This window comes from Mytilus galloprovincialis, chromosome 8 (assembly GCF_965363235.1).
Source record: "Mytilus galloprovincialis chromosome 8, xbMytGall1.hap1.1, whole genome shotgun sequence".
Lineage (NCBI taxonomy): Eukaryota > Metazoa > Mollusca > Bivalvia > Mytilida > Mytilidae > Mytilus > Mytilus galloprovincialis.
In genome coordinates, this window is record NC_134845.1 from 71712213 (window position 1) to 71735991 (window position 23779).

The window sequence follows — 23779 nt, forward strand, 5'->3', positions numbered from 1 at the left end:
TCCTATAAAACATGAAAAGGGGCCTTCAAATTTATGATTTTGTTGTTTTTAGCTCACCTGACCTGAAAGGTCAAGTGAGCTTATCTCATCACTTGGCGTCAGTCGTCGGTCGTCTGTAAACTTTTACAAAAATCTTCTCCTCTGAAACTACAGGGCCAAACTTAACCAAACTTGGCCACAATCATCCTTGGGGTATCTAGTTTAAAAAATGTGTCCGGTGACCTGGCCATTAAACCAAGATGGCCGCCATGGCTAAAAATAGAACACAGGGGTAAAATGTATATTTTGGCTTATATCTTTGAAACCAAAGCATTTAGAGCAAATCTGACATGGGGGTAAAATTGTTGATCAGGTCAAGATCTATCTGCCCTGAAATTTTCAGAGGATTCGGACAACCTGTTGTTGGGTTGTTGCCCCTGAATTGGTAATTTTAAGTACATTTTGCAGCTTTTGGTTATTATTTTGAATACTATTATAGATAGAGATAAACTGTAAACAGCAATAATGTTCAGCCAAGTAAGACCTACAAATAAGTCAACATGACCAAAATTGTCAGTCAACCCCTTAAGGAGTTATTGCCCTTTATAGTCAATTTTTAACAACTTTTTGTCATTTTTTGTAACTTGTACAAAAATCTTCTTCTCTGAAACAACTAAGCCAAATTTAACTAAACTTGGCCACAATCATCATTGTGGTATATAGTTTTAAAAATGTGTCCGATGACCCCGCCTACCAAACTAAATGGCCGACATGGCTAAAATTAGAACATAGTGGTAAAATGCTGTTTTTGCTATATATCTTTAAAACTAAGACATTTAGAGAAAATCTTTCAAGATTTAAATGTCCATCAGAATAAGAAATATCCCCTCACAATTTTTCAGATGAATCCCACAACCCGTTGTTGGGTTGCTGCCCTAAAATTGGTAATTTAAAGGAAATTTTGCAGTTTTTGGTTATTATCGTGAATACCATTATAGATAGAGATAAACTGTAAACAGCAATAATGTTCAGCAAAGTAAGATCTACAAATAAGTCAACATGACCAAAATTGTCAGAGGACCCCTAAAGGAGTTATTGCCCTTTATAGTCAATTTTTAACAACTTTTCGTCATTTTTGTAACTTGTACAAAAATCTTCTTTTCTAAAACTGGGCCAAATTAAACCAAACTTGGCCACAATCATTACTAGGGTATCTATTTAAAAAAAAGTGTCTAATGACCCCGCCTACCAACCAAGATGGCCGACATCAGTAACTACAGTAACAGGTGAGCGACACAGGCTCTTGAGAGCCTCTAGTTTCACTTCTAAATACTTGTACAAATCTATAACCATGTTAATTGAATGTTTTGTTTTGAATTGTGGTCAAAATTGTTCTTTAAAAATTTCCATTTTTGAAGCTTTCATGGGGGAAATCCCCCACAAATAGTAACAGTTGGCAGGAATGAGTTAGTGATGTTTTAATTTTTTTGTATTGTAGCTTGTGTCACCAGACAGACAATACATCAGACATGATATGGTACAGATAATTGTAAGTAAACAGATACATTGTAATTTTCTTTTATCATGCTGGTTTTTGAAGAATCACTACAAAGGTAGATAAACTGTTTTTGATAAACATATGAACTATAGTGTTGAGGTAGTCATTTTGTTCTATTGAAAAGTTTGATAGATGTATATCTGCTTTTGAAATGGTATTTCTCTGTCAGTTCTTACATGGTTAATTTTGATATATATATTTAGGAATTTGATAATCTTTGAAAATGAGAAGAATATTTGATGTTTTATGTTAGGATATGCATATCAAACAAGAAGCGAAACAAATGAAATTTAGAAGATATATACTGTAAAAGTAAGAAATTAAACAGCTCTCCACAAGAGACAGAATAACACAGGAACTAACAACTATAGGCCATGGTACAGCCTTTAACAATGAGCAAAGCCCATACTGCATAGTGAGCTATACAAGGCCCTGACAAATGTAAAATAATTCAAACGAGAAGACTTACATCCTAATTTATGTATAAAATACTGAACAAAAAACAAATATGTTACAAAGCAACTAACGACAACCACTGAATTACAGGCCAACTCTTTTCATATCAGATTTTGTTTATTATTTACAGAGTAAAAAGGACCAAAGTTGTGTTTGGACATTTTCTGATTTAATTATAATCAGTAGTGTCAAGAGAAGAAGTGGCACTGTTCCAAGGAAAACAATTATACTGTAAGTTTCCACATTCACACTATTATATTAAATTATTCAGTGACAGCTTGTTCAAGGTTTCAGATAGCAATTTTCTCACATGGATAAAAGTAAAAGTGGAAAGAAAGAATCATTTGTTGTAAAACAATTGTTTTGTCGGATCAAACATATTGTTAAAGAGGTGGTCATTAAGTTTTACCCTTGTCTGTTCATATGTACGTTTTAATGTTTGTTTCCATTCTCTAACTTTAGTTTGCCTCAACCAAATGTTATAAAACTTATACACAATGCTTATTACCACAAAGCAACGATCCTGGACTATCATTAACACATGTCAGTTTAAATTCAAATTCACAGCAAGACAAAGAAAACAGCATTCTCAATAGGTGATGTAAAAAATGAAATGTGCAGATCAACAGTTAATTACTAATATATTAATAAATACAGTTTATTCAATTCAGAAAATCGACAACTGGACAGGATTTTGCAGAAAATATCAAACAGAAAGTATGGGTCAGGGTAGGCTTAGATGATGTGGAAGTTGTTAAAAGTAAGTGTCTGGCTATAGTTGTTTAGCAGAATTTATTTAATGGTATATCATAATCTTGAAAATCTTTACTTATTTAAAAATTGAAAACAAATTATTATCAATACAAAAAATAAACTCTTTTTAAGTAATCAGTTGCTTTCAGAAGGCTTTAATTTTACTTATTGTTAATGGTAGAAATTCAATTTCACATTGACTGAGTTTACCCCAGTTGCTGTTAAACTGACATCTGCTGTTTGTGGAAGAAAACAAATTTTGAAAAAATTATCCTCAAATATAGATGTTACTATCACTTAAAATGGGGAACGAAATAATCCCCTTTTAACTGTGGATAAAAAAAAATACATGCAGAACTTTGTCTTTCTCTTTTAACTTTTCATCTGTACTTAATAGAAGTAATGTAAGAATGGATTTTTCTACATTCCTTGTTAGATTATTGTCTGGTGATTTTTAGGCTGATAATTTCTAGCTCACTCAGCCTGAAAGGTTAAAGTATGAGATCTGTCTTTTTAGTAATATAGGTTAAATAAGAAATGTATTGGATGAGTATCAGTGTAGATCCATTATTTTTTAAAGAGTTTTGTCCCTTGGAAACATTAATTATTTGGAAAATTTTACCATTAGTGCTCTCATGTTTACAATTCTTGCCCGATTTTTATGAAACTTATATTATAGGTTTATATCAGCAATTCATTAGTCGAGTTTAGAATTCAGTATTGATCAATTATTTTGTGAAGAGTTATGCCCTTACAAATATGGAAATAAGCATTGTAAATGCTCTCAATTTTGATCAAATTCATATCAAGGTATATTTCAGGAAATTGCTCTCAAGTCTTCAACTCTCGAAGTAAGATAATTTAAAAAAACAAAATATTTAGTTTTTGTAATTGACACGTATCAAATATAACTTTGAACATAAGGTTTTTATGTTGTATAATTCCATGTTATAATGTTTGTGATCAAAGTAAAAGTAAAATGTGTACAAAGTGGTAAGTATGACTACTTACCACTTTGTACACATTTTACTTTTACTTTGATCACAAACATCATTTGCATCTTACATTTGCTTACAATCAAACCTCCGATTTTGTAATTAACTGTATCTCAATAGCTAGTTCAACAATTAACAATTTTGATTTGCAGCTGAATCAAAGTTGAATAGAAAGCCATCAGTTGATCCAGAACAGATAGAACAAGATATACACAGATTGAATGAAATCAATGACATAGCAACACAACTAAGTTGCCAACACTCAGTAAGCGTTTCAAATCTAATATTTTTATTGTACTATTACTTCCTATAATTTACATATATATATATATATCTCACTGTATGATCGAGTCTATCAGTGTTTTAATTCTCATAATTTTAAACCTGAAATTGAAAACAAATTTGCAACAGATACAAAACTAGAAATTAACTTTAGTGTTCAGGCTTAAAACTTGTTTAGAGGCTTCCTGAGGACTCACCTATTTATCAATTTTATGAAAATGAAAAAAAATATATATTTTCAAAATATTTGCTTCAAGCATTACTGTATCAAAAAAAGCTTCTGTAAAAGTTTCACAAAATTCTAGTAAGGCTTGACAAAGAAATTGATATATAACACAGTTTAACCCCAGACCTACTTATAACTGCAAAAAAGTCAATTTATCATTTAAATACAAAAAAATTCAATCAAATATTTTTAAAATTTTGCCCTAGATGCAGTCTGTTGGTCATAATAAAGGTTATAAATTGCATATAGGTTGTGACAAAGTTAACCACAGACTAAATTTAAATGATTTTTAAGCTGGCAACAGAATCTGGGATTGCTATGTATCACTTTCGGAACATAAATGTTACAGACTAAAAAAAAAGGGAGATGTGATATGATTGCCAGTCAGACAACTTTACATCATAGACCAAAACTATGATGTAGATGTAAACAACTATAGGTCACCATACAGCCTTCGATAATCACCATTACAGACTATAGGTCACCATACAGCCTTCAATAATCACCATTACAGACTATAGGTCACCATACAGCCTTCAATAATCACCATTACAGACTAGAGGTCACCATACAGCCTTCAATAATCACCATTACAGACTCCTATGTTAAAGACAAACACATGAAGAAGGGGTTTTTAGCTGATTATTCAATTACTAACAAGGAAGTTTATGACAATGTTGCAATATTACATCATCTTCCTTTGATAATATTATTAGTAGTTCAACTGATCTTAACTAAACAGTATGTTTGTCTTAATTTAGTGCTTTTAAAATGGAGGTCAGGTAGATATTAACAATTTTCATTTTCACCGTTCAGGAGTTACTGTTCTTGAATGATTGAAAACTGGTATTTCCAATCTTGTCCATTCATAAACTCAAGTACCTTTATCCAAAGATTTTCAAATTTTAATATGTTGAAAAAAATAGAGGTTAAATTCAATATTGATGATTGTCACTTACACTGTTCAGGGGTTATGGTTCTTGTGATATTGAAAAATGACAGGATTCCAATAAATGATTAGAAAATTAGGTTTACTGTCACTCTCACAGACTCTTGATATTTTGACATAGAATAATGTTGAAAAAGAAAATGATATATACGAGTACTTTACCTCAAAAATTGTACAAAACATTTAATGCTGTCTTCCATTGTTCCTTTTATAGGAGTTGGATGTTGCTTTAAAAGACCTTCTAATCATGTTGAACAATCAGTTGTCAGAAATACAGGCAAGAATGAGGCTGGTAGACTCCAACAAACTAGATATCATAGTTACTACGCAGTAAGTGTTTATTAAAGACTCAAATCATGCATACAGAATATAAAGCATCCAAGTGATGCATGTTTTAGAATGAAATTCAAAACAGTGTGGCTGTGGCCATTGATTGACACATCAAATTCATCCATTGACTGGGACAATTTAGGTGAACGTTTGTATGTAACGACCACTGCTCACTATGTACTTTTTAAAGACACTTAAACTATGGGGTCACCAAAGGTTCTCAACACCTTAATAAAGTTATTCGAAAATTTAATCAGAAATAAAACAATGTTTTGATTTATATCAATTATATAAATCAAAACATAAAGGTTATTCCTGATTAATTTTTCGAATTATTTTATAATTAAAGGCGTTAAGAAACCTTTGGTGATCCCACAGTTTAAATGTCTATCGTAGGTATGTCGTGAACAGTGGTCGTTACAGACAAACGTTCACGTAAATTGTCCCAGTCAATGGATGAATTTAATGTGTCAATCAATGGCCACAGCCACACTGTTTTGAATTTCATTCTATTTGTTTCATAAGGTAAAGTGATATTTAAGTTTGATATTATGTGTCTTTTGTTTAAGCATATATATAGAAAAGAAAGATATATAAGTTTCACTAGGGAAAAAAATCAATTTGCTTTTAATGAAACTTTAACATGAAGGCAAATCATCAAGCAATGTCATTTCATGCATGATATATACTATGGGAACTTATGTTGTAAATGGTTAACAGATCAACCATTAGAAAGACTGAATATCCAATACCAAAAACTTGAACCGGTTAATTGTACCTTTGATTAGCTGAACTGTGAGTTATAGCCTACACTTGTGGTTTATTATCACCGTCATACACTATCAGATCTTCTCATCTCAAACTACTAAACCTATGACAACCAAAATTGGGCTGAAGAATCACTATTCAATGAACATGGCCATCATGGCTAAAAATACAACATAGGGGTTAAATGCATTAATTGTCTTATTTCCTGAATGCCATAATAGAATGAGAAAATCTTTTGGAGCAAAAGTGCTCATAAGAATAAGAACTATGTATTATCACCAAAATCTACAAGAATACTTAATTGATGTATTCACATAGATCCCCAAAGGCGATGCTTAAAAGTGGCATTAAAAACACAGAAAATCAAAATCAAATGTATTCACATAGATATTCACATTTTTTTGAACGCTTTAAAGTCATGCAAATAATAACTCTCTATCCAAGTCACAATTTGTAAAAGTAAACCATTATAGGTCAAAGTACGGCCTTGAACACAGAGCCTTGGGTCACACCAAACAGCAAGCTTTAAATGATTCCAAAAAAGGACTAATGTATAACTATTCAAACAGGAAAACCAACGGTCTAATCTATAAAAAAATAAGAAATACTTATGAATCCCATCAATGAACATCAACCACTGAACATCAGGTTCTTGACTTAGGACAGGTGCAAACAAATGCAGACGATCATTATAGACTTCTATTAATCTTTTGTTTATTTGTATTTTTTGGCTCAAGAACATCTTTATTTTATATTTACAGAGAAGGTGTTTTTCCATTAGAGTTATGTTTTAGTTCATCAGAAAAAAGATCTGCCTGGGAATCAGCTTTCTACGATGCAAAACAAAAATTAGGTATAGAATTTTATTTCAACTGTTAGTTTGTGCTTCAGGGAGAGTTCAGTGAATTAATTTGTGGGAAAATATTAATAAGAAATCAAATAATGTATTGTTCATCTGCATGACAATTGATCTACCGTAGAAAGGCTTGTATAGTGTTGTATAGTGTTGTAACTGTTAGAAAAGGTCTAATGAAACTCCGGTAATTTCAAATCCTGTGCAGTCATTTGCGGTATTTTCATGGAAAAACCTGTTTTCCATCATGAAACAGAAGCTGAAACTGCTTGTAAATGATTCTAGAACGCTTCATGATTGTTAAAATAAGTTTAATTCACTTAAAAAACAATTTAGAAACTTGTGTATGTTTAACAGAAAGTTTAAACAGAACGTGTAAAAGAAGAAATTAACCAGTTAGAGTCGAAATCCGTACATATCAGATATCACTTTAATACGACTTTGAAATTAAAACAGTTCCGTCCTTTTGTAAAAAAATCTTTAATATATCTATCACATTAATGTTTGAAGGGTCTTAAGCTAATATAAACCATATTAGTCAGTATGAAATACCAAAATGAAACAAACAATAACCAATTACGTTTTGTAGTTTACAAATTCTAAGCTGGTTTACGGTTGTCTTTTTCACTGTTTGTATTGTTTCAATCAAGCAGATACCAGTTTATTTCAACCAATGCATTGAAAAGAAATGAGAAATTTGTAATGAAAGGTTTAGTTTTTATATTTATCAGTATTAACAGTGTTTTCCATTCAGCATTTAAGCCGGGTGTGCCAACCACCCTTCGATTTTAGGAGGTGGTCGGCTTTTTTTTCAAATTCCTGTTTTTTTTTGGTTCCGTACCGTTAAAATTTGGATACTAATCGCGCCTCACTGATTTGTTTTCATTGACAAAAATGGCGTCTAATCGTCAAATTTCAATGTTTTCAATCGAGGAAAAAGAAATAAAAAAGAAAATACCAGACCAAATAAGTTAAATAAAAATGATAGTAATGTTGAAGTTGTGGAAATTGAACAAAAATCAACCAAACAACGGAAAAGACACGCAATGAAAACAAATATGAGCAAGACTTCAAATGGCTTATAGTCACAGAGAGAAAGGATACTACTGTTCTGTGTGCCAAAAATACGGCACAAAAGCAAGAAACAGGACAGAAACCTGGATTGAAAGGCCTTAAATCCATGCTGATGCATAAAATTGAAAATGAAAGAAGAGAGAAAAGAGATAAATTGCGGAAAAAAATCAAATCAAAGAATATTTGACAATTAACATGACTACTTCTATTTATGTTTGTTCAACTCCATTAAATGTAAATATTATACTAATCTTTATTTTTGTGACCAAAAAAAACCACCCCGTTGCAAGTTATTTTTTTAAAACACCCACCTTACCTTAGTGAAAAAAGGAAAACACTGATTAATTTGATATTGAATAGAAATAACTTATTAATATGGACAAGTTAAAATAATTAGTTTGAAAAATGATAAGAGCGCCCTCTACAATATTAATAACAAAGATGACGGAGCGTAAGCAAACCACCTCGGCTGACCTCACCCAAGAAATTGAAATTTTTCTCTTATTTCTTGCTTATTGTACTCTATAGTCCGCACCACATCTGGAAGGTCCTATTTTGGAGAATAAAACTGCAGACTATACAAGCATTTCTACGGTATTATGATTTCAAGACAGAAACTTGCCAATCAAAGTCTGAGCCAAGGATCTGGAAATCTTTTCACACAATTTCGGTCATTTTGAGATTAAAGTTTGTACCCTTTTAAAAAAAAAAATTGTAGAAATCGCACTAAATTAATAGCACCAAAGTACTTGTTTTGACTATGTCAACGCACATACTTGCCAAGTGACATGATATTCGCGTGTAATACACGCTTTTTCAACAATTAACACGCGTGAATTCTGTCACATGGCGTGTACACGCTTTTCACCACTTAACAAGCGATTACACACTTTTTCGTTCTTTTCGTTTTTTGGTCGTTAGTGATATCGCTATTCTCGGGTTTTTTCCTTATTCGGCGATAAATACCGAAAATTTCGAAGTAATTGTTTGGCTGCCATTGTTCAGCTGTTGTTTGTTTTTCTCTGCAAACGAGCAGTAAAAGGTAAGTAGTTTGTGATTAGTTTTAACGATTTTGTGACTTTCTTTCAAATTCACTTTATTGGGGAAATGTACACCGAATTCAGGGTCTGTACTGTCGTCTAAACCGCTGATTGTTAAGCCAAAACGATGTGTACGTACCAAGATTCAAGATTTATAAATCATATTTTGGAGTTCGAGTTTAAATGATCGAGTGACGAATTGTGCATTTTAAGTTGCAATGATATAAACAATACACATGAGAGGGGAAATACAATTTAGTTATTTGAATAAGCATTCAACATGTTTATTAAATGGAAATCAAGTTATAAAACATTTTCTTTTTCAATTTCAGTTTCAACTCTAGCCAAAAGATTTCCACGCGCCATCGGATGAAAATATCACAGAACTGCTGGATCAGCTCTCATAGTGCCAGCTATCTTCTGATAAACTTACCAGTTTTGACCAGGCTATAGCAATGGGAGCAATGGCAGAGATAATAGATGACATTTTACATTGCCAAAAAAAACAAACCATTATGACATTCTTCCAAAGCTTGATAAAGCTAATTGAGTTGAGCCAAATACATGTATTAATTCTTACTGAGAGAGAGCACTTTCAATTATAAGATCAGAACTTGATAATGTTACATTTATATTGTGTGCTGTTACACTAAACTTGAAACTGACAGTTGTTTTCAATATGTGCCTATATATAGCTAGTGGTGTTGCTTTAAAAGCAACATAACAGACCACTGTAGGATACAATAAAAGTTTACAGAAGAATATATATTGTTTTTTTCATAATAACACTTTTGTATAATGTGAAATAATGAACATTACCACATTCATATTAAAAAGTCTGCATCTACGTCGTGCGTTTTCACACGCTTTTTGACATGTCATGTCATGTCATGACATGATTTCCTATTGTCAAAGGTTGGCAAGTATGTCAACACATTGACTTTGTGAATTTTCTTACTTTTTTTCTCAAAGCGTTCAAGAACAGTTAAGAGAAGGGAACAGTTAAAAAATGAAATGATTTTTATGGCTCTCAATATGGTAAATTTCTCAAACATCGGTAACGAGTAAGGTTTCTGTCAATTTTAGAGATGAAATTAAAACAGATGTTTTGCAACAATAGTAAAGTACAAATCATTCCGGACTCATTTCTGGGATTCCTTATGTTTATCAAATTGACAGGAAATCACTGGCTTTTTAATTTTCTTACCTCTCAAAGTGTTTGAATATTACAGACAATAGATTCACTTGTTTTATTTAGCATGAAACAATATGTATGAAAAGGGTTTAATGTATGGTTTAAGCATTTATTTCAAACATTAATCCATCAAAATCATAAGTGCATCGCAACAATAATAGTTTTAAATAATTTTTTAAGGTAATACTTAACCATTGGAACATGTTTTGGAAACTGCTTGTTTAAAATTTTAAAAAAATGTCTCCTAAATACTTAAATTCAGCTGAAAAAAAGATTGTACAGGTTTTGACCTGAGATTTTCATTTTCATAGTTATTAGGAGTATCCTCAGGATTATAATACTTCATTAGAGTGGCAGTTTTACTACAGGAAATGTATAACAAAACAAAAGCAAATGGTGATCAAGAAATCTGAGCTCAATGAAATAAAATTCCAATTATAAGAAAATATTTACATGGTTTGATAATAAATAGCTATACTTTTACTTGATCATACATGGTAATAATAGAATTTACTATAGATAGTTATTTATTTATTTCCAGCCATTTTGTCCAATAAGAGAGCACCTGAGTTTCTACAGCCTTTACAGATAACTAAAACAAGAGCGGGAATGCAGGTAAGTTATTTATGACATCATAGCTGGCTCTAAACTATGTATTTTCCAATCTATAATGTTTGCAAAAAAAAAATAACTAAAAAAACTTGGAAGGGCTGTTGAAGACAGAAACTTACAAGTTCATCTATAAAGATAGATTTGTAGTAGAAAATGTTAAATTACTGTACATTATATAATTATTAATATTATTATACCTTACATATATTTTAAACAATTCTATTGGGTGAAATGTTATCACGTGGCATGGAATAATTCTGTTGTTTTTTATTCAATTGCGAGGAAGGATGAATAACCCTAAAAAATTCCACCAGCGGCATGGAATAATTCTGTTGTTTTTTATTCAATTGCGAGGAAGGACAAATAACCCTAAAAAATTCCACCAGCGGTGAATAACCCTATTATTCACAGGCAAATAACCTTTTGAGTTTGTTGATTTGTACTTGAGTGCTACCAGTCGATGATATCTCTTTAAAAAAGTAACGGTCCTTTTCAGGGCCATAAATATTTCACAAAAAGATTCTACCTTTGTTGTACATTCGAGAAATTGTAGAACACAAATATATTTTCGAACGTCAGCTTGTCTTTGTTATGTAAAGTCTAAAGAATATAGTAAGTGTTCAAAAGGCCTTTGTTAGTTCGGTATAATAAAACAATTGTGGCCCCTTAGAATCGATGAATATCCAAAATTGTCTACCTTTAAAAGTTATTTCACTTCGGGCTGCGCCTTTAATGAAATAACCTTCTTGTGTTGACAATTTTGGCTATTGACCTCTTCAACGGGCCATAATTGCATATAGTTTTTTCAATGCCAAATACATTGTATTTAGTAACAGACCAATCGTATAGTTTTTTATATTGTTCTCATAGGAGGAATATCCCCTGTTAACTGTTGTCTTGTGAAATTGCATTACTTTAAAAAGTATCAGTTAAAAACATTATAAAAAAATTAACATTTTGGAAATTATGGAAGTATAACAATGAGGATGACAGTTGCAAAATTATTTGAATTTTTATATCTACTTTTCATAAATCACTTTGTTATCACCTCTAAATACAAAAGGTTTTTAACAGAGAAATGCAATATCGGATACTTTAAAAATATATTTGTCATGGTACATAATAACTGCTATATATTTTTTATGATTATAGTTAGGGATTATAAAATGCATTAATTCTGAATATTTTCAGGAAATAGAATATACAAAAAAATCCTCTAAATACCAAAATTGAAACCAAAAAAGTTTGTACACGTCATGACTTGACTTTTTATTCCTCAATGCAGGTCATGATCAGAGGTTGACAGATTTGCTCATCAATGATTGAAAGATATTTAAAATACATGGATATGTGTGGTTTATATCAGTGAGGAGACAACAACTTACAACACAAAATAATCAAAGGTTAAGCAATTCTTCTGTCATCCATCATCATAACTTACAAAAGAAATATGGTCAAAAGTTTTGTCTGGTATATTTTCATTTAGATATGATTCGAAATTTTTTTTTCAGTTTTCTTGCGCTGCAGCTATAGATGGTGTAAATTGTACAGGTTTCCGTGATGTGTGGGTGTGTAATAGTGATGGTTATGTAGGTCACATGTGTCTCCTAAGCCTTCAACCCGAGCCAATTGTAACACTGAACACACCAGTCCCAGGCTGTAACTCAAGGATACTATGTATTTGTGCTGTACCAGCTTATAATGGAATATTTAGAAGGTAGTGTATTGATTCATAACTTATGATAATAATTATTCTCAAAAATACACAAACTTTGACATTACTTGAGGGGGGCAGGTCAAATGGTTCTAGTAGTTTATCCATCTACAGTGATAACAGTCTAAACAATTGAGGACAGGGGACTATTGAAATATCTTACTTTTATTATGTATAGATGTATTAATAATCTTGTTGTTATCGTTTAATTTTATTTTGTTATGTTGTGTCACATACTATAAATATGTAGTGGTATGGCAATAAAGATCTTGATAATTTATGAAAACATGCAAATTCCTCAAACTTTGGGGACCTAAAACATAAAGCCCACGTCTGGAAGGTTATCTGATAATTGTTTATATTCACACTTGAATATTTAGATACTATACTCATGTCAATATATATTTTAAAATAATTTGAGAATTCTTTCTGTTTAGAAAATCAAGTTCAAAAAAAGGAAAGACTGCCACTGTACCAGATCTGGCAATAAAAATTGATGAAGATCAAGAAGTAGATGAAGAAGGATATCAGTCAGACGAAGAACTCAGTGAAGAGGATTCAGAGGAAGATAGAGAGGAATCAGATGAAGAAGAGGAGGAGAATTTTAATGAAACAGAGAAAAGAGATTTGTTTGTCAGTGGTAGGTATAAAGAATAAGAAGATATGTGGTAGGATTGCCAATGAGACAACTCTCCACAAGAAACCATGTATAAAGAATAAGAAGAGATGTGGTATGATTGCCAATGAGACAACTCTCCACAAGAAACCATGTATAAAGAATAAGAAGAGATATGGTATGATTGCCAATGAGACAACTCTCCACAAGAAACCATGTATAAAGAATAAGAAGATGTGGTATGATTGCCAATGAGACAACTCTCCACAAGAAACCATGTATAAAGAATAAGAAGATGTTGTATGATTGCCAATGAGTCAAATCTCCATAAGAAGCCAAATGACGAAGAAAATAGCAACTATAGATCACCATAGTGACCATACAGCCTTCAACAATGAGTTAATCTCATACCCCATAGTTAGCTATAAAAATGAAAAACCCTGAAATGACAAATGTAAAACAATTCTAACAAGAAAACTAACATCATAATATATGTACAAAATAATGAACAAAAAATCAATATGATACACAGAAACAAACAACAACCTCTGAATTACAGGCTCCTGATTTGAGACAGGCACATACAGCATGTGGCTGGTTAAACTAGTTAACAGGCTCCCAACCCTCCCCTTGCCTTGGGACAGTGGTGTAACAGAAAAGCACATGAACAAAACTATAAAAATCATTTGAAAAAGGCTTTACTTATCAGATGAATATACATAGAAATACTCTAACAAAAAGACTGAGTGAACATGGCAGTATACTCGAAGTATACACCCCCAAAAAATAATCCAGGATGCTTATACCAGGTACATCCCCATAATAATATGATCTATTAGCCATTTCTCAAGAAATGTTTATTTCACATTTATTTTATAGTTTTTGTCGAGCCTGCAACTTTTGTTGCAGAAAGCTCGACATAGGGATAGTGATCCGGCGGCGGCTACGGCGGCGGCGGCGGCGGTGTTAGCTAACTTCTTAAAAGCTTTATATTTTAGAAGGTGGAAGACCTCGATGCTTCATACTTTGTATATAGATGCCTCATGTTACGAAGTTTCCGTCAGTCACATGTCCAATGTCCTTGACCTCATTTTCATGGTTCAGTGACCACTTGAAAAAAAAGTTCAGATTTTTTGTAATGTTGAATTCTCTCTTATTATAAGTAATAGGATAACTATATTTGATATGTGCGTACCTTGAAAGGTCCTCATGTCTGTCAGACAGTTTTCACTTGACCTCGACCTCATTTCATGGATCAGTGAACAAGGTTAAGTTTTGGTGGTCAAGTCCATATCTCAGATACTACAAGCAATAGGGCTAGTATATTCGGTGTATGGAAGGACTGTAAGGTGTACATGTCCAACTGGCAGGTGTCATCTGAACTTGACCTCATTTTCATGGTTCAGTGGTTATAGTTAAATTTTTGTGTTTTGGTCTGTTTTTCTCATACTATATGCAATAGGTCTACTATATTTGTTGTATGGAATGATTGTAAGGTGTACCTATCTAGCGGGCAGATGTCATGTGACCTTGACCTCATTTTCATGGTTTAGTGGTCGAAGTTAAGTTTTTGAGTTTTGGTCTTTTTATCTAATACTATATGCCATAGGTCATCTATATTTGGTGTATGGAAATATTTTATGATCTTTATGTCAGTCGCGCAGGTTTTATTTGACCGTGACCTCATTTTCACGGTTCATTGCACAGTGTTAAGTTTTTGTGTTTTGGTCTATTTTTCTTAAACTATAAGTAATAGGTCAACTATATATTTTGTATAGAAGCATTGTTAGCTGTACATGTCTGCCTGGCATGGTTCATCTGACCTTGACCTCATTTTCAAGGTTCATTGGTCTTTGTTTAGTTATCTTGGACTTGGTTAATGTTAAGTTTATGTGACAGTTGTATTAAAGCTTAGCTTTATACTTAGGACTATCAACATAATATCAATGATTAGTATAGAAGGCGAGACATTTCAGGGTGTGCACTCTTGTTTATAGTTAAAAATTTATGATTAGAAAACACAGAATCTTTCATTTAATTTTCTTCCCTTTGAACTAAACAGGAAACTGGAATTGAATCCTCTAATTTGCAAAGAAGGACAATGAATGATGAGATGAAGCTGTTATTTTGTTCAGTTTACTTTGAAAGGGGTGGAATATGTCATGTCTTTGTGTGTCGTGACCAGGGCTTTCATAACATCTTTGAGCCAGCCAGACATTTTATGTCTCATCCTGATTTTAATCTCTTAAGACTGAGTAACAAAGGGCAACTATGATAATCAGTTGGCCATCATATAACAAATGATTGACAATAAAAAAACTGATAGTAAACTTTACTTTGAAATGAATTTAATCTTCTGAAGAAAACAGTTAAATTAACAGTTCTTAATTTGAAGTGTGCAACATCAGTGTACTAATATCTGCCTTAGACTCTTTATTTGTGCAAAATAATGTTGTCAAAAACTTGACTTTCGTTTTTGAAGAACACATTTTCCTAATACAGGATGTTGACTTGACAGTGGTAAAACATGGACCAGATACGGATATTCCCTGTCCATTTTCAAAGCATGATTAAGTTTAAGTAGCTCTCTCCACGTTATTTCTTCAAAAATTTACTTGAAATGAACGTTAGATAAATGAATCAATGGTAGTTTTAGAAATATTTAAGAGCAAGGATGCATAATAAAATTTCCCACAACTAATTAACCTTGATTATAATGAGAAGGTATTTAAGTAGGATTTGTTTTAATAGTACTTATTCACCATGTCACTTTTATGACTGGAAATGTCTGGCTTTTGGCAAAAGGTTTGGTAAAAAAAATCGCAAAATTTTCCGTTTTTTTTTTTGGTGAATTATGTTAAAATGTCTCTTGAAAAGTAGATTTATCTCAGATGGACAATGTCCAGGCAAATTTAATTTGTCCGGAATATATGACTGTTTTGGAAGCCATGGTCGTGACTGTCAGGGGATTATGGTATTAATAATAGATTTTTGATGGTGTCTGTTATATTTATTGAAAACTTTGGAATTGGAACGATTTAGTTCTTGAATAAATGTTTACAAGTAATTTGTTGGAGGCAGTATGTGTCAATTTTGCTGTGATATAAGATTTCCAAAGGAAGTTAAAATTAATGGAATTCTAAGGACGTTATAACTCAAAAAGATGCAGGCTCAAAATTAGATATCAGCAATTTGAAGGAATCAGTCTTAATATATATATCTTCAATCTATGTAGAGGATATAGGTTTTTAAGAAGTTTCCAAACTTTAATGTACCAAGTAAATATCAACTGTATTTTTTGGCCTATTTTTTCAGAGATAGAAGTGCGACGTCCACCTCCTTCAGACCTAACCCAAAGTTCACCTGATACAATAACAGTGTCTGGTAACTGGACACAAGATGCTTTTAAGAGTACTATGTGGCTAGGAACAGAAGATGGATGGTAAGTTACTTGGATTCTCTGATGGCATGCAAGCATCATACCTCTCTCATATATTCATACACCATGCTACAAAGTTACAGGGTATAAAATTCATCAGACTTTCTCATCTACAGTCAACTTAGTTTCCAGATGATAAAGCAAATACTTTATATCTCATTGCAACTCTGCTTCAATGTTATATTTTCTTTGAAAGTTAGGAACAAGGCGGTAATCTATATTAACTCTTACAAGAGTAAAACATTTATTTGATTCATAGGCGAAGGGACTTACTAAACATTTTGTGAAGAAATGCAAAATGACAGATATGTTTTTGTTTCAATTATTAGCCAAGTTATGAATTTCCTGATCAGTTTATTATTTTATTTTTTGTTTTTTATCTGTCAAAGTTCAATTAAGACATGATTGTTTTTTGCTTTCCTTGATTCCACCACCAAATTTCAAATAATACAAAATTTCTTCACTCTCAATAGTTAAATTTCAATTATTTGAAAAGCTCTTTGAAATATGAAATTAAGCTGTCTTAAACTATTGATGACTGTTAGAATCTAAATGGATTAAATTAAAAATATTTAAGAAATTTTGTTTTTATATGCCTGTTTACAGGATATATTATGGTGAACCTCTGTCCATCCGTCCATCCGTCATCAGCATGTCAGACAATAACTCAAAAACACTTCAACCAATTCGCATGAAACCTTGGTGAATTGTTGATATCTATTGATGTGAGCTCCTTTTGGTTTTTTATTAATTTTAGATGTAACATTTCCCAGTTATGGGATTTTATTCATTAAAAAAGTAGGGATTTTTCAGTTTTCTGAAACTTTGGTGACAGGTTTATGTCTATTAGGATAACCTCCCTTTGGTCTTTCATGAATTTCTGATATGACATTGAGAAGTTATTGAACTTTATTCCTTGAAAAGGTGACGGGTGTATCATGCGCTCACAGCGCAGCTGTTTATTAATCTTAACTCAAAATTCTTTTTATTTTTGCAGTATACACATTTTCCAGTGTACGGATAATATTAAGACAACAAAGAACAAATTGAAGATACATCATGGATCTCCTGTTTACTGTATTGTGTGAGTATAAAACAAATCATACACAACTTTTACCGAATTCAGTAGTGTATTATCTGCAGTTTTTATGCTCTACTCATGTGCATTATGTTTTCCAGTCTTTGCCTCTGGTCGATTATCAATCTGTCTCTGTCTGGTCCGCTTCAGGTTAACATGTTTTTAAAAAGATTTTGGTCAAGGTAGTTTTTGATGAAGTTAAAGTCCAAGCAACATGAAACTTAGTACATATGTTCCCTTTGATATGATCTTTATAATTTAAATGTCAAATTAGAGTTTTGACCTCAATTTCATAGTCCACTGAACATAGAAAATGATAGTGCAAGTATCTGTGTTGATATGGACACATTCTTGTCTACTAAAAAAAAGTTGTCATACAGGAATGTAGATTATTAAAGTACTATGACATGACAAGGTATTCAAGTATACATTCTATAACCTTATTTTTTCGTTTCTCATTGATGAGACAAAAACTATTTGGTTCTTTTCATATGTCAATTCCATTTGGTTTTAAAGTGACGATCACTTAAAGCTGTATTCTTTAAGCAAACATATTGTCACTGCAGTTACACTTGGAATTAAAAACTTTACTTCATATCCAATTCCCTATTGTCATATTTTGATTAAGTCTGGATGCACATGGCCGGCACCATTAGCCACTAGTCCGATGCTCTAGACTAGTTTTAATTTTATTTGGACTAGTGAATCTCTGCAGAACTTTGTTTAGACTCATACAGAAAATGAAACTTTTACACAATGCTTACTACCACAAAACACAGATCAAGTTTGCATTTTGGTGATGTCACTTATACCGTTCTAGAGTTATCCTTTAAAAAGGGAAAAATTGCTGAATTTTTCATTTCTGTTCTGTAACTTTAGTTTGCCTCAATTAAATGCTATGAAGCTTAAACACAATACTTATTAGCACAAAACTCAGATCAAGTTGAGTTTGGGTAGTGTCACTTTTTTACCATTCTTCAGTTATGTCCCTTTATAATCTATATGATATGCAATCGTGGCCATCTTCATTTCTAATTTACTTAATTTTGGTTTGTATATTGGTTTATGAATTTATATAAACTACTATTGTTTTCTTAAAATTGGCGTAGCAATCAACAATGCATTAGATTTGTTTATGAAAAGGCCATTTCATTAAATTATTTATTTTTCAGATACCTTGATAACAAAGTATTTGTTTCATTAGCCAATGGAGATTTGATAGTTTATAAAAGAGATACAGAAGGTATATGGGATACAGAAAATCCATACACACGTACCGTTGGAACTGTGACTTCACCAATCAATAGAATGCTAGCTGTAGCTGGAAAATTATGGTGTGGTTGTCAGAACATGATTAATGTTATAAATCCATTGACTCTTAGAATAGAGGTAACTTAAACAAACCTATCGGGGTAGATGTGTTTAAAATTTATTTTGTCAGTCAAACAAACTGTTTTTATTTGCTATTTCTCCCTATCTTTTTTGTGTTAAATGTTCATTCAAAAAGGGCTCAATACTCTCTGATTGTCTCAATATTTGTGGTTGTTGATATTCCCCTACCATGGAGCAGAATCTGATTTTAGGTTTTCCTTCCGTCTGTCCTTACATCTGTCATTCTGGGAATTCTGCATTGCACTATTGTTTAAATTGGTAAAAACTGTTCCTTTCTAAATTGGTCATTGTAATTGGTATCTAAAAATCAGGATTTAGGGTTATCTTTGACAAATTAGTCAATTATTTGATTTTGGTTTGTCAATTTACTTTTGCTACATACGTTGTTTGAACTAGTGGGCATGTGCATAGGGGGGAATTTTACTCTGGTTTACACCTTCAAATTTGTCATTCCAGAGTTATGGGACTTGAACCCTCAAATTTAAGATGATATTCAAATCTTTTTTGAAGGAGAGGAGTGGGGGACCAAGATGGATTTTGAATTTTTTATATAACTGTCATCAGAGATTATTATTTTTTATATACAGTCATCATTTCAAGAAAGCCAAGATTCCAACAGATCAGTTCAGTGTATGGTGACAGCAGGACAGGGAGTCTGGATAGCACCACAACAGAGTTCAAAGGTCTTGTTACATCATGCTACAACTTATGAGTTCCTGCTGGAAGTAAACATAGCCCATGCTGTCACACAGAAGTTGCAATGTAAATGTTGAAAACTTTTATCAATTATAAACTGTACTTTTTATTTGCATCCAATATCTTTTGTCTCACCTGCAAATAAAATTGTTACAGAGACACAGCTATATGTAATGAACTTAAGTTCTTTCACTATATGCAAATATTGGTTAAGCTTAGAATAGATTCTTACTTTATTTTAAAACTTACAAGGCCAAATGTTTAAAAGACAATAACAATCAAAACCAAGGAGTAAACAAAGACTCACAAAACCAAAGGACATTTAAATCAACAGTTATAAACAATAAATAAGAAACAACACGAACACCACTAAAAACAAGGAGTGAAATCAGGTGATCCGGAAGGGTAATAAAATCTATAGAAAATGGATGCTTGGAAAACTTTATCCATACAGTCCTCAATTTATATTCATTGGATATCAAATATGGTACTTACTCCCCTTCCAGAGGAAATTTATGAATTTATATATCGTCATGAACAATGTATGAATGCTCAAAAGGTCCACACTTTTGCAACTGTTGTAACATCAAATGACCCAATGTTTAATCTTACTCATAATAATGTTGAGCATCAGCTAGCATTAGTGAAAAAAGTTTTTAAAAAAACCAACACAAAACTGTTGATACCATTATTGCAACATTTTACCCAAAAATTGGATGTTTTTGTTTTGCAATTTTATTACAGGAAATAGTAGCTGATAAAAGTTCCAATGAAAAAATAAAGTAGTGAAGGTCCATATTCAACTAATGATATAACAACATATATAACTTATTTTAAAAACAGAATGAACATGCTTGTTTTCCATTTTTTTCAACCTCACTACTACAACAACAGAAGTAAATTGTGAGAGTAATATAAAATTTGGGTGATTAAGAAGTTTCAAATTGTTGAAATATTTAAATTATAAAGTTTGCATGTAAACATTACTTTTTCAATTTAAATTGTTTTTTAGTTGTATTGACATATTTTAATTTCAACTATAGTTATAGTTATAGTTCCACCCTTCATAATTCTTTAGTACCTTTTGGATTTTTACAATATTTAAATATTTAATTCATATATCATATGCTCTGACCTTGTAAATATTTGTGAGTCACCCATCCAATGAATATTTGTCACTTTTTTGTCCAGAACAAGTCTGAGCTTCTTAAAATTTAATATCCAGCCTCATGTGAGCGTGTGATGCATTTTCATAAACCATTGGTTATCAACTCTCTGTTTACTAATTATGTATACTTATAATGAGGGTATTTCTTATAAGATCAGAATTTGTAAGGATACTGTTAAGGTTATTGACTTTTTTGACAGATATAAGAACTCTCCATCCAAGTCACAATTTGTAAACGAATAAACTACTAAAGGTCAAGGTACAGTCTTCAACACAGAGCCTTAGCTCAAATCGAACACCAAGCTATAAAGGACCTGTGTATGTTCTTCATTGTATGAAGTATATCATTGTTCAATGTTGAGTTTTCTAATCTGGTAAGAATCTGATATCCTTTAAAAGGGATATCTACTCCACATGTACCTGCAGTAATATGGTATTTTATCAGCCTACTCTTTTTAATGTTCAAAGCAGATAAGACATATCTCTGTGTTAATAGATTTGTTTCTGATTCTTTCAGCTGCAGATGACATTATAAGACAACACAAAGCTGCTTGTTTACGTATAACTGCCTTGTTAATTTGTAAAGATCTTCTTTGGGTTGGAACAAGTGCTGGTGTTATACTTACCATACCAATGCCAAGAATTACATCAACAACAACAAGAGGTCAAATGACAGCCCCATCAGTAACAGGTAAAAACAAATAAAACCCATTCAACAACTGAATCAATGTATAGTGGAATATATATACAACCCCATGGAATCAAAGAATAACTATAAAACTATATTCCTAATTGACAACAACTTACTGAAGTACTCAAAGTGGTACATTTAATTTGAAATTGTCATGGTGAGAGAAACAATGAAAAGTGAAAGTAGCAATAAAGAGTTATAAATAGATGAGATAAAAATAAAGTTTGTTTACAATGTAACTTGAGTTCGTTTTACTTTTATATGATAAATGACATTGTTCTGAAGGCTTAGTATCTAAATGGACGAACTTCCCATGGTCTCTTTAGATACTTAGCCTTTAGTCATGTATCATATAAAAGTAAAACAAACTCAAGTTATTCAATGTAACACTTTGAGTACTTCTGTAAGTAATTTCTGTATGAAAATTGTCCTGATGAAGCCTGCCTTGCAGGCAAAACATGTAGACCATAGCAAATAAAATTGCAGACCATTTAAAGTGTTGTTGTCACTTTGGAGTAAAATTAAATGTTACATTCATTTGCATAGTTTGACAGCCCTGCATACCAAGGTATCCACTTCGGGGACTCTTTCGAAATGATTCACACAGGCGTTGGTTCACCAAACGGAGTTTAATTTATACTCATAAAAGTTTATAAATATTAAAACATTGCAATAATTTCTGAAATAACATTAGTTTTTAGGCCAAAATTAAAATTCAAAGTGTGTGATGTTCCCTGCCTAGCCACCTAAAAAGCAGTCCAACCAAAAAACAACAGGAATTGTTTTAATTTTTTTTATAAATATTTTTTTCCTGCTCCAGCATTGTTTTCTGTCATGACCATAAGTGTATAGACATACAGAATGTACATATTTAGTGAAATAAATAAATGTCAGTACTGATGAACCAAATATTCACTGTTAAATTATTAACTTTTTAGAATAAGTTTATCCAAAATATCAATAAGTGTACATGGGTCTTATCTATTTATTAGCACTATGCATGACTGTTCAAGAAGGATTTGCTATTTCTTTAGTTTGTGACTGTAAAGGTAGCAATAAAGGTATGTTTCTATACATCATAAATTGTCATGAAGAGATCTGTGGGGGAAAATGTGTTTGAACCAGTGACAACTCTACATGTTTAGATATATATATATATTACAGTGATTGTATGCTTCTAAAAATAGATTAGCATCCTGTAATTATACTGAAGAGATGAGTAGATGATCCTCTCTGTACACTAAAAAGAATACACCACATATCGTATCAGAGATCCTTGTGTTATTCCTTCTGAGAAGGTAACAAACACCTCCCGAAACGAGAGCTTATTTTTTATAAGCTAGAGTTAGAGGAGGGGATAAGGTCTCTGCGCAATACTAAGCGGTGTTTTCATAGAAGTTAGAAATAAAAAAAACAGGTTCCAGGTAGGAAGTTACGAATCAGATCTACTTTAACATCGTTAGGTTGATTTTCTAGGCACTTTATATATGTAACACTCCCAAACGTGTCCTTCCCCCCAAACGTGTCCGTAATATTCAATACCCCCAAACATGTCCGATTTCAGAACCCCTAAATGTGTACGATAATTGTTATTCGCCAAAACGTGTCCGCTATTACAAGCTAGAACGTCTCACGTCTTTTAGCGTTAATACACTCATTTCCCGAATGAAATAACGTTTATGGCTATTCTATGATGGGGGACACAGTTGATGAAGTGGTCATTTATTAGCATTAGTTTGTTCAATGCTGGTTATTAATGATTATCATAATTGAAAATTCAATCTGTTACATATGAATTAACTTTTGACTGTATTTGCTTATTGGCCAGTTGCAAGTATTTCATGCTCATTTTGAGCAAACATCCAAATAATTTTTGAACAGTTGAATTAATCGTTTACTATGTAAATTATTTTGT

The 23779-nt window shown here is 31.9% G+C and overlaps 1 protein-coding gene across 2 annotated transcripts in view; it reads left to right on the plus strand.

The window, feature by feature from the left end:
* Positions 1-23779, plus strand: part of LOC143042507 (rho guanine nucleotide exchange factor 17-like) — a 50262-nt gene that overhangs the window by 13499 nt on the left and 12984 nt on the right. For both annotated transcript variants that reach the window (XM_076214837.1, XM_076214836.1), the window contains exons 8-21: positions 1478-1528; positions 2124-2224; positions 2665-2753; positions 3894-4006; positions 5413-5528; positions 7058-7149; positions 11000-11073; positions 12582-12787; positions 13222-13424; positions 16716-16842; positions 17837-17923; positions 19090-19306; positions 19897-20071; positions 21691-21864. In XM_076214837.1, coding sequence (XP_076070952.1) covers positions 1478-1528; positions 2124-2224; positions 2665-2753; positions 3894-4006; positions 5413-5528; positions 7058-7149; positions 11000-11073; positions 12582-12787; positions 13222-13424; positions 16716-16842; positions 17837-17923; positions 19090-19306; positions 19897-20071; positions 21691-21864 — 1825 coding nt within the window. The remainder of the gene's footprint in view (positions 1-1477; positions 1529-2123; positions 2225-2664; positions 2754-3893; positions 4007-5412; positions 5529-7057; positions 7150-10999; positions 11074-12581; positions 12788-13221; positions 13425-16715; positions 16843-17836; positions 17924-19089; positions 19307-19896; positions 20072-21690; positions 21865-23779) is intronic.